The 12,357-nt window shown below is 36.2% G+C and overlaps 1 protein-coding gene across 2 annotated transcripts; it reads right to left on the bottom strand.

The window, feature by feature from the left end:
* Nucleotides 1–559: 559 nt before the first annotated feature.
* On the bottom strand, nucleotides 560–11,468 carry LOC115997033 (potassium channel AKT1-like). 2 transcript variants are annotated; one of them, XM_031236483.1, is made up of 12 exons: nucleotides 11,012–11,468; nucleotides 10,079–10,444; nucleotides 9,467–9,524; nucleotides 9,045–9,365; nucleotides 6,648–6,893; nucleotides 6,472–6,570; nucleotides 4,773–4,805; nucleotides 4,469–4,654; nucleotides 3,353–3,547; nucleotides 2,795–2,870; nucleotides 2,086–2,688; nucleotides 560–1,237 (listed from the first exon to the last, which is right to left on the bottom strand). In XM_031236483.1, exons 1-12 carry the CDS (start codon nucleotides 11,221–11,223, stop codon nucleotides 948–950), a joined length of 2,685 nt encoding a protein of 894 aa, XP_031092343.1. In that variant the 5' UTR covers nucleotides 11,224–11,468; the 3' UTR covers nucleotides 560–947. The 2 variants fall into 2 exon arrangements, with proteins under 2 accessions (XP_031092343.1, XP_031092352.1); XM_031236492.1 differs by having other exon boundaries at nucleotides 10,229–10,444.
* Between the last annotated feature and the right edge of the window lie 889 nt (nucleotides 11,469–12,357).

The following is a 12,357-nucleotide window of genomic DNA, read 5'->3' as shown; positions in this document are numbered from 1 at the left end:
AGATAACTTCTTCTAGTTGTTTTTGCATTAGTCTACCGATAGTTAGTATTTACCAGACTTGTCTATGCAAAACTACTTTAGTCTTTCGTTTAGTGACTCTTTTGTTTCATTTAATTTATATCATATAGACTCTTCTAATAATCTTTACAAACTATAAACCTCTACCGAGAATCCGAGACTAAGTTACTTCTGTTGATTTTATTACAAGCCTTTTGTAAATATTACATCAATTGTTCATTCAACTTTAGGGAACGCTGGGTAAATATAATTTTAATTATCTTTAATTTAAACAGCAAGCTAAGGAATGGGAAATTGTTTTCAATAAAAACCATGAAGATTGAAAGGCACCATAATTTGAATAATACCTCCTCATATCATCTACTCAATTTATAATTTGCAAGTGCAACCTAGATGTGGTGACAATCACTAACATTGAAAGAATCACCTGAAGCAAAATTAAAGAAAAGAAAAGAAAAAAGAAGAAGCATGTTTAATTAGCATATACTTCATAAAATTACAATATTACATCATGATGTTTAAAAAATAAAAAGTAATAATATGTTACAACTAAATTAAATTTCCATGTATAAATATATTAATAATGTTTAATTTAAAATTAGATGCATTGAGGAGCTAGCTAACAATAATTGAGCACACCCACCCCAACACCAAGCCTAAACATCTACCTGGATGTCTGCATCTAACAACTAATTAAACAATTAAGTGCTGCCTCTTTTTCCAATCATCTGTCATTTGCTAATAACATAACCCAAAATGGTTTTTACGTGAAAATTTAATTTTTTTCTCTTCCTATAGCAAGTTTTATTTGTCTATATTTGGGTTCGCTATATATGTATTACACGAATACACTTACGCCCCCGGCCAATTCCAACTCCAACTTGGTCCTTTGCAAGTGAATTGAAGCAAGTTTGAGTAGTGGCCGGAAACTAAATGGCTATTATTGGTGATGACTGTCGTTCTGCGTGCTGCTGAGATGCAAGAACGAGGAGATCCCCGTCTCGGATCACTGCAATGTCTTCGATCAACGCTCCGTCTTTGGCTAGAACTTTGTCCGCCGCAAAACCAAATTTATTGGCACCGATTTCCATCAGCTCTTTCAAGGACCGCGGCAACAGGATCACCCTTCCTGCTTTTTCCCCACTTTCTGGGCAGGTGATGGTCACTCTGGGAGTACTTTGTTGATGACTCTTGAAACCATATCCGGATGAAACCAAACCTATTTGTAAGAGGGGAGATGGATTTTTTTAATTTAATTTTGTTGGCCGGAGGCATAAAAAGAGCCTTCTAACACCCAATCTATCAAAAATGTGTGGCAGTTTATAAGGAAATAAAATTACGTCTTAGTTACTAGATATAGTTTTTTAGATAGCTTTACTTAGAGCAATTGTTATACCATGTACCAGGGTTCGGGGTTTGTATAACATTGCGAATTCTGATCCAAAAATTATCTGCCTGCAATTAATACATTCTTTTCCTGCAATTACAATACCTGTAAACGAATTGAAAGCACATAACAGGATAATTACAGACACATAACATGATAACTATAGACACATAATTGTTAACTATAGATACATAATACGTTAACTGCAAACACATAACATGTTAACCAACATCTTATGTGGTTGCAGTTAACATATTATGTATCTGCAATTAATAATTTATGTGTCTATAGTTATCATGTTATGCATGTTATGCGCTTGTTGTAATTATCATGTAATTTGCCTTCAATTTGTTTACAGGTACAGAAACAATTAACTGCAGGTTAATTTTGGATCAAGGTCCATAATGTAATGTAAACCCTGATCTATGGTATAATTTACCTGCTGGGAAGGGGATTGTTGGGCGGATGCCGGTGAAATGCCAAGTCTAGAACCTAGCCTAAGGAAAATATGTGGCTGTCTATGAGAAAATAAAGTTGTCCTATCACTACCGGCTATAGCTTTTGACCAAGTTGTAAGTTCAACCCAACAATCTCCAACAACCTGGTAGTGGACTTGCCTTTCAGTGCCTCAACCCAATAATTATGAAATAAAGCTAAGAAGTTTTGATGATGGATCTGACCTCCATTAGACGTAGTCTCAGCCGTTGACATGAAACCAATGAGCGAATTGCGATAATTGGTTGCCCTCTTCCTCCATTTAGTGTTGCTCATCAAGCTGGTGTCCTGGGCATGCAGCAGCGGCATCTCAACCGACGAGCACTGTAAGAAAGGCTCGCTGGCGTACTTCTTGATGTACGGGGCGGCAGACGGCATCTCAGAGGGAACGCCCGCAGCTTCCTTCCCGGAAAAATCCTGCACCGTCTTAAACAGCTGCTTAATCTCCTCCTGCCCCTGATACTCCGCCAGCGCTCTCGGCGTCCACCCGTGAACGTCCGCCTTGTCAATGTCAGCCCCTTTATCCACCAAGAACTTCACCATTTCCAAATTATCCTCGGAAATGGCGGTGTGGAGCGCCGTGGTTCCCACGCTGTTGAGAAGGGTTATGTCCCCTCCGTGTTTGGCTAGGTACTTTAGTAGCTCCAGGTCGCCTTGCTCCACGGCTTGGCATGCGTAGTGCCCTACATCGCTCGAGGGTATGGCTCCACCGTTGTCATTCAGTAGTTTTACTACGGCTTCGTGCTTCCCCGTTATTGCGTCCCATATGGGCACGTTGTCCTCCGAATCTGCAACGATCCATACTTTAAAATTAACCAATTGTAGTGTATATATATTTGCAAATAATTTGGTCTAAAGTTATTTTATTCAGAATGACAATGTTACATTACATACCTTTTTGAGTTGGATCGGCTCCATAATCTAGAAGTAAAACTGCACAGTTGAGGTATCCATGCGAGGCTGCAATGTGCTGCAACATAACATAATATCAAATGTGAATTACTGTTGCGGTAAGCCTAGCCAAGGATACAAATTTGTAAGTTGTAACCACAAGTTTATGAGTTCGAATTTTAAATTGAAGGCACTTAACACCGTAATTACAAACACATCACATAACATGATGGCTCCAGACACATAAATTGTTAATCCAGGTACATAATATGTTAACTGCAGACACATTTCCAGTCAATATATTCTGTACATGCAGTTAACAATTTATATATCTGTAGTTATCATGTTATGTGTCTATAATTACTTTGTGATGTGTCTTCAATTTGTTGTACAAAATCTAAATATTATTTTTGGACCAAGATCGAGTAAGTGTAGACCTTGATTCATAGTATAATTTGTGGGTAAGGCCAACTTTTATTTTGAAAGAGAGAGAGAATGTATTAGTAGTATGTATATTTACTTTAGGGCTTCTTTTCTTTTAAAGGTAAAAAAGTTACATACCAAAGCTGTGCGTCCATTGTTGTCCAACTCATTGGGATCCATACCCCGTTTCAACAATTGATTCAACAACAGGTCATCTCCGCGATTGGCCGCAAAGCACAAGGTGAGGGGCATATCCATTCTTCCCTGGGCCAACATGTGCTCCGTATCCGCTAAAACCGATTCCATCATCGGATCCCTGCGGTCTTTCAAATGCTACATCTCCACAAACAACACAACCCAAATTTTTAATGTTTTAGCAACAAAAGTTTCAAACCTCGAGCCAAATTATTGTATGGACTATATAGAGTTCACATAGTTAGTGAACCAGGAATATGGAATACATTTTAGTACACTAAAAGTACATTATATGTGTATTGAATGCATATTATTTTATAGTATATATATAAAATAATGTATTTTCAGTACTAAAATAATGTACTTTCAAATAATGTACTTTACATGCACAAATAATGTACTTTTAGTATATTCTCCTTCCGTATCATTTTATGTGTCTGGTTCGGTTAACGAGACTTGAATGAAATTATTTTTAATTCAATTTTTTACAATATTAAATTTAGTATTAATATACAAAATTTATATATTTAGAAACTATACTAAAAGTACTATTAAACACAAAAAATAAAATTTAAAAATAAATAAAAAATAATAAAGAAAATAAATAAAGAAGAAAAAGTTGGTTTGACCAATGAATAGTAAATAGGACAGATAAAATGAGACAGATGGAGCACTTTTTATGAATTAATATCTAATTTAGTCCCTCGATTATTATGATTTATCAATTTGGTCCTCGACTTTCAAACCTGCTCAATTTCATTCCCAACTATGTAATTTTTACTTAAATTAGACATTTGTCCAACCCAAAATAATCATGATTAGGAACGTTTTGGTTAACAATTGCATAATTAAAGATTAAATTGAGCAAGTTTGAAAGTCAAGGACTAAAATTCTGAAATCTTAATAGTCGAGAGACCAAATCAGATATTAAGTCACTGGTTAACACAGCTGTGTGGATCATGATCCGTATAATAAATGATATAATAATGATTGCAAACTGGATCTTCATTATATCGGATGGTGCATAGCAGAGCAGAGAATGCATGTATGTACACTGACCTGAAGGAGATTGTTCATTATGATTGTGCCGTCGCCGACGTTTGCTTTGACGATGTTGAAGAAGGAACTGCGATCCAATCGGAGAAACTGGCTTAGTCTTTTGGTACGGACGGTAAACAGCTGTGGCCGGTAACACAGGACTCCTATTTCCCCGCACACATCCCCTGCCTTCATTTCTGCGTAAACCTATTCACAAGTTTTTGTTTTGTTTTGTTTTTTGTATCACGTTGACATAAATTCTCATGTCCACTCTAGTGACAACTGTAGATAATATTTGTAAGAGCATATTAGAAATTAAGCTTACTTTGTGCATTCCGTTCCTCTGTATCACAAATTCCTGCCAAAAAGATTACAGCATTATTAATAATAATAATAATAATAATAATAATAATAATAATAATAATAATAATAATAGTAGGATGAAAAAAAAATAGATTTTAGTCCTTCAAACATTCATGATTAGATGTTTACATTTTCAGTTTTGTAAAATTGTGACAATTTTTTGTTTTTGAGATATAGAAACATAATAGTTATTTGGTTTAGACATGGTTTTTAAATTAATATCAAAAGTACTAAAATTTTCATAAAATTATATGAACATTTCCCATTTGTTAAAAAGTTCAAAACTTTCACATTCGTACAAATTAAAGTTAAGGGTATATTTTGAATACCGTAATAGTCAGGTACCAAAACAACTAATTACAATTATTTGAGAAATCAAAATAATTATTTTTTGTAATAATAACACACGGATTGTTATCAAACTCAAGAGTCTTAGGGCATCCACAACAATGGTTAATAGAAGGTTTATAGTACAAAAGCAAGTGACATGGATGAGAGAGCCCAAGAGAGAGAAGAAAAATTAACTCCTGCAAAATTGGGTTCATAGAACAGTAAAATTGGAGAAGAAGAAAGTGTTGTGCCTGACGCGCGTCAGGCGCAACACTTGCGCCTTGCGGGCGCGTCAGGCACGCCTATTATTTTTTAATTTTTTTTTAAAAAAATTTGATTTGTTTTATTTTTTTCATCACCTCCCATTTTCTCTTTCCTAATTACACTTACAAAACTCTTAAAAAATCGCGAAAAAACTCTATTGATAAGGATGCTCTTAGGATCATATCTATATCAATGTTGGGTTGTTATGCCATGTACCCAATTCACCTTGCAAGGTGGACTTGGGTTCATGTTCACAATTTCATAACTCTATGTTCATAATTTCATAATTTCATAACTCTATATTCACAATTTTATAATTTTATGTTCACAATTTTATAACTCTATGTTCACAATTTTATAATTTTATGTTCACAATTTTATAACTCTATGTTCACAATTTCATAACTCTATGTTCAACAGTATCAAAACTCTATATTCAACCGTATAACATAATTTTTGAATCTATATAACAAAATTGTGAATATAGAGTTCAAAAATTGTGAATATTGAGTAATACAATTTTGTATATTGAGATCTAAAATTGTGAATATAGAGTTTTAAAATTGTGAATATAGAGTTTTAAAATTGTGAACATAGATCCGGGTCCACCTTGCAAGGTAGACCCGGTCCATAGCATAATTTGCCATCAATGTTGCAGAAGGCCGCTCTGGTGGGCGCCCGGGACGCCTAGGAGACCGAGTAATCCGTGTATATCACACCACTTTTCCCACCCAGGACTGAAAGTTGTTAGACTGTTATAATTTCTCAAACTAGTCAATTACATATGTTAGATGGTTAGTTGAATACATGGCTGGAGGAATATAGAAGAGCAGTAGCCGGGCAGACAAAAAAAAAACGACTTGGCAGAGTTAGGCGGCCAACTCGATTCATAGGACACCAAGTAGGCCGATTAATTGGCCAGCTGGCTAAAAATTACCTAGAGCTAAAATCGCCTCGGCCTAGGAATGTCTAATGCCTAGTCGGCGCATAGGTGGATTTTTACAGCATTGATCTATATAGGACATTGTTACGTAGTTCCGAACATATACATGTACAAAAATGCTTACCGCAGACCCATTTACAAGAATGTACAAATCTGTTGGTGCTTCATTTTGTAATATGACTTCCTCCCTGGGAGGAAAGTATTCGGCTTTCATCTCAGACACCTGCAAATAACGTCACATAACATGTAATTACAACATAATACTAAACGCCATTAAATTATGTGAGGAAATGAAATTACCAATTGAAAGAGCAAGTCGTTCGATACTCCATGGAACAAGTAGGCCTTGTCAACAAGAGAATAGAAGAGGTAATTAGAAATACTGGACCTAATGGCCTTTGGGAGAGCGTCCAGCGTTTCTTGCTGCTGCAGCCCTTCCGCGTCTGTTCTATACCTCAAGCACAGGTGCGCTAACATCTGATCCTGCATCCGTACTGGCAGTTGATTTCTTTGAGCAAAACTCGAAGCTGCTTGTATCGAATCGCGCTGCAAGTACATAATGTGTTAACTGTGAATACAAAATCTGAAAGGTTATTTATGGACTCGATCCAGAATGCGAGGTAGACCCTGGTCTCCAATGTATAATTTGCCAACCTTTAACTAATGGCAAAAACTTGTGTGAGACCGTCTTACCATGAGACGGTTCGGGTCAAGATGAAAATGTGATACTTATACGCACAAATTTCATACTTATATGATCAAATGTAATACTTTTTCTAAGTAACAAAAATTGTATTCCTGATTAGTATTATATTTGAACATATAAGTATGACATTTGCATGATGTTTTGACCCGACCCAACCCATCTCACAAATAAGGATCCGTGAGACGGTCTCACACAAGCGTGACCCTTAACTAATTAGCATATAACAGATGAAAGAAAATACCAATTAAGGTCCGTTTGAAAAGCAAGAAAATGATTTCTGAAAAATGAAAATGAGTTATTTTTCAAAAAGCATTTTTCTTTCTAGTATTTGGTCGCATTATGAAAAACTGTTTTGATGTGTTTGGTTCATTTTCGAGAAAATGAGTATAATTATTTTTAATTTGAAATATTTAAAATATACAATGGTGATGGTGGTAGGTGGTGGTGGTGGTGATGGTGGGGGTGGGGGCGGCAGGAATGATTGACTGCTCCACTGTGACAAACGGATAATGAATTTCCAAAAAAAAAAAAAGAAATCATTTTTCAGGAAATCCCCTCTGTTTTCATTGATTACACCCATATTTTTCATTGACTTCCATTTTTCTCCTTGTTGAATATTAGGAAACCTTTATTGAATATTAGGGAACTCTTAGTAGCTAGGGTGAACTTAGTTTCCTATTCCTATTAGGATATATTTGGTATGTAGTTTAGTATATATATAGAGGTACTTAGGAATATAGAGAAAAACATATTGTACTCTTTCATTATAATATATTCATATATTCTATTATTCTCTGGTTTTCTTACATACTTTGCTTCCGCCTAACTTGTGGGTGGTTGATATTCTCCATCTGCTAGGTCTTTCAATCCCTCAATTTCAACATGGTACCATAGCCTAAACCCTAAAACAAACCCTAAACAAAACCCTAGTTGTTCCGCCACCGCAGTCCTCCGGGCACCGTCGCCGGAATTTTCAAACAATCTTCTTTTTCTTCTCTAATCATCTCTATGTGTTCGATTTTAGTGGCAGTTCAGCATCGTCCTCTTCCAGCAGCACACTCAGTGTTTTATTTTACTTATTATATTTTGTTTTTCTAGTTATCTTTTATCATGTTGCTTTTGGTTTATTCTCCCGCTGCTTCCAGTATATATATGATGCTATCATACTCGGCCTCTATTTCTAGTTTTTCATCTTGAACTACCACATCTTTTACCCCTTTTCCTGCAACATTGTTGCAAATTTTTTGGCAACCATTGATGCATATTGGGTGAAATTTGAAAGCTTTTTGGGTTTATTGCTAAGCTTCTTCGGTTCTTGCCATGGTGTTTCACTATTTTGGTATAATCGTGTTATTCCTTTATATCCGGTATGCCTTATCCCATGAATGTTGAGTTTCAGCACTACTATAATGGCCTTTGATTATTTCCCATGTTTCAAGTAAGGGGGAGTGTGGCTACCTACAATCTGTGTGCTCTCTTCAACTCAGTGTTATTTTCATGTTTATCTTCATTACTATGGGCTCTACTGCATCCTTTGCTATTCTTTGCTCCTTTCCGCCTCTACCTTTGGTGTTCCTAGAGTGTTTATGTTGTTGTAAAGGTGTTCGTGTTAATCTTTACCCTTGGTGTCGTCATTCCCAAGGATGTTCGTGACAAGCTTCACCCTTGATGGATTCCCAAGGGTTGTTTATAGTATTGTCCCTCCGAAGCCGTCCAACACTATTATCCTCTAGTTGCACTTAATTTTCATTTGTAATTTTGAGTGACGTAGAGCGTTTGTTTTGATTCAAGCTTGGAACTTCTAGATGTTCCCCTTGAGGAGGAGTGTTGAATATTAGGAAACCTTTATTGAATATTAAGAAACTCTTAGTAGGGTGGACTTAATTTTCCATTCTTGTTATGTTAGGATAGATTTGGTATGTAGTTTATTATATATAGAGGTACTCAAGAACATAGAGAAAAATCCTAAGTTAAAGTAAAATGTAACTCACAAATTTCCTGGTTCTGCTGGTTACGTGAACAACGAGGTTGGTCATGTTTCCGATGAGATATGCCGTCAAGCCGAGGTTGAATAACATGTAGGCGATGACAAATAACATTTCAGGTGTGTTAACAGCATGCAAATCTCCATAGCCAGTAGTTGTAAGCGTGGTGATAGACCAGTACAAGGATGTCACGTAATTTGACCAAATACTGTCTTCTTCAAACCCTTCCGAGACTAGTCCAAGCCATGTGTGTTTTGGATTAGTTGGGTTCCGAATAGCCATAAGATAGAAGAAACAGGCAGCACAGTGGCTTGCAAACATTGTAACCTGCAAATTTTACATAATTCTCATCAAAACATCAGAGGATGAAATTAAATTTAAATTTTTTTTCAATTCATTCCTTCAAACACATAAATTAAAACACTTACGCTTATAAGCTTTAAAACCCGAACCCAGAAGTAGCTAAAGTGCTTATCCTTCTCCAATCTGCAAGAAGAGATGATTATTGTAACTAGTAAGCTAGCATTACAGTTGCTGGGCGGAGGCCGGTAAGGGTAATCTTGCAATTAGTGCCTAGATGATTGTTGGGTGGAGGTTAGTTAAAGGTCAAGTCCAATTAATACCCTGCCTCTTGAAAATGTGGTGGTATAAAAAAATAAAGTTGTGTTTTTGTTAGAAGTTAAGACTGATGGGTTCTGAGAGAATTGTTTGGCGGAGGCTGGTGAAGAGCCAATTCCAACAATTAATGGCTAGAGAATTGTTGGGCGAAGGTCAATTAATTAAAGGCCAAGTCTACCACCCTAACTCTCGAAAATATAGCGGTATAAAGAAATTAAGTTGGACTTTCGTTACGAGTTAAGATAGGCTAGAGTTGGGAGGGAGAATTGTTGGTCAAAACCGATGAAAGGCTAAGTCCAACTATTGGTGGCCTAGAAAAAATGTTGGACGAAAGTCGGGCCAAGTAGCAACTTGGCTACGAGCTATAGCTTTTGGTTTCAATCTATTTTGATGATGAGCACCTTACATACATACATACATACCGAGCAAACATTGCACTGACTCTCCTAAGACGCCAGAGGCGAAGCATGTTCAAGTAGCCATAGCCTTTAACAGCATCTGGCAAAATGCTGCGAGCCAGTTCAGAAGGCACCGTGGAAATCACGTCGAAAACCAACCAGGATTTGGCATACCTCCAAGCAATCTTCTTCGGGTCGTCTACCATAAGATAAGTGTGCTTGTCAAGATACGCCACAAAGAACGTCAAGACGATGTCGATGGCGAAAAACCCATTCACAACGTTGTCTGCGATGGAGAGAGTCAAGCCTGGGTTCTCTAGGAACCCAAATTCAAAAGGAGACACCCACGCCGTATAGAACACAAGAAGTACTAGATACGTGTCCCATGCCCTGCACTAGGCCACAACAAACACAAACACAACTTCAGCCAAGATGATAACAGATCCACACTTGTAATCACGAGGTAATGATCTCGTTAGGCTGATTTACTTCCTTGTGATTCTTTGCCAGCTAAGATAACACGAGGGTTTCCAGGCTTGGTAATCCAAAAGAAATAAAAGAGTAGGACAGCCAAAGGCCTTGTAGCCAAGCGGCCTTCAATCATTATTGCATGAACCGTGGTTCACACAGCTATGTGGACCAAAAATAAAAAGTACATTATTTTTGTACTGAAGGTACATATACCCTAAAATAATATACCTTCAGTACAAAAATAATGTACCTTCAGTACAAAAATAATGTACTTTTTATTTTTGGTCCACACAGCTGTGTAAACCATGGTCTATGCAATAATTTGCCCATAACTGTGGCCCTTCTAAGTAAAGGTCACATGTTTGATCCCAGTGGGAGCGCTGGCTCGTTGTGCTTCAGTAGGTTGAGAAAGCATGTATGAACGGATACTACATTGTAACTGAGTCAATAGTATTCAAAAAAAAAAAAAAAAAGAGTGGGACATACCTATAGCGAGGATCAAAGGGTGAGATAATGTATGGGTGAAAACCAACTTTGCGATTGCTACGAGCACCAAGAGAGGGAAGAATGCCGGTATTGATGCTATTGTGACGAGAGCTTCCTTCGTCCAAAGACACTCTTTCTATCTCGTTTTCAATCTCTTGCATCCCACACATCTTCCTCTTCCATGACACACCCTTTGAACTCCCATTAACCATTTTTTTTTTTGTTTTTTTTTTTGTGTGTTTAATTCGTAACGTTCTATGTATTATTTTTTTTCCCGACTTTGCCCGACTGTTCCAACCGCCGGGCGCCGCCGCCTCCCTCCTTCCTCCGTAGAATGTATGCTCAGATCCGCCGCCCTTTGCCGACCTCCTACAATTTGTATATTACCCAAGAAAAGAAAAGAAAAGAAATCTGTCTTTTTTTTCTTTTTCTTTTTCTTTTTTTGGGTTTGTTTTATTTTTTTAGTGTCTCCGTACAAATATGCAAATTTATAGTGATGTTGTTTGAAAGCTGGTATTGTGTGGCAGTGGGTTAACCCATTGTTGGTTATTGCATGACTCTCTCTCCTCTCACAGAAAAAGTCAGGCTGCCCACACTACCATCATAAATTAGGCGACTTAACTACCAATATGTTATATGTGACTGTGATATACCATATCAGAGATTTTTCTTTTTCCACGCAATTAATTAATGTAAGACCCAAATTTTAATTTTTGCAAATGCTATGTTGCCTACGGATCTGGAGTTTTTTTTTCACTTTTGGTCATGAATAATGACTATTGAATCATTTTCACATTTGTTCACTGACTATTTCTTTTTTTTTTTCATTTTTGGTCCCATGACAATTGGATTATTTTACACATTTAAATCTTGACTATTAACTTTTTCACATTTGGTTCCATGACTTTTAAAATATTGATATATTTGGTCTTTCGACCTAATTTTCAGTCACCGCTAACCAAATTTTTTTAGTTAAAAAATGTCATATAAAATGACAATTTTTTCCTTCAAGATAAGACACTTGACTATTATATATGCACTCATATTCAATAACAAAGAGCGACAAATTTGATTACCGGTGACCGGAAATTAAGCTGAATGACCAAATGTGACAAGATTTTAAAAGTCATAGAACCAAATATAAAAAAATTAATAGTGGGGATCAAAAGTGGAAAAAAAACTCGTTATCTCTTCGTAGCTTGAAAACAAAAAAATAATAATAATATTAAAAAATATCAGGAAACATGTAAATTTAAAATAAAAAATATAAAGGTATATTTGAAAATATTTTTCTTAAATATTAATTATATTATTTACTAGTTTTATAAATAAAAGTAATGTACTAA

This window comes from Ipomoea triloba, chromosome 1 (assembly GCF_003576645.1).
Source record: "Ipomoea triloba cultivar NCNSP0323 chromosome 1, ASM357664v1".
Classification (NCBI taxonomy): Eukaryota; Viridiplantae; Streptophyta; class Magnoliopsida; order Solanales; family Convolvulaceae; genus Ipomoea; species Ipomoea triloba.
This window is presented reverse-complemented; position numbering and strand designations above follow the sequence as displayed.

Excerpts from the sequence above, each read along its gene's own strand:
- LOC115997033 (XM_031236483.1), bottom strand. The coding sequence starts at position 11,223 with ATGGTTAATGGGAGTTCAAAGGGTGTGTCATGGAAGAGGAAGATGTGT. Across the intron at positions 3,548-4,468 it reads TAATGAACAATCTCCTTCAG|CATTTGAAAGACCGCAGGGA; the intron begins GTCAGTGTACAT and ends GTGGAGATGTAG. Across the intron at positions 2,871-3,352 it reads ACAATGGACGCACAGCTTTG|CACATTGCAGCCTCGCATGG; the intron begins GTATGTAACTTT and ends GTTATGTTGCAG.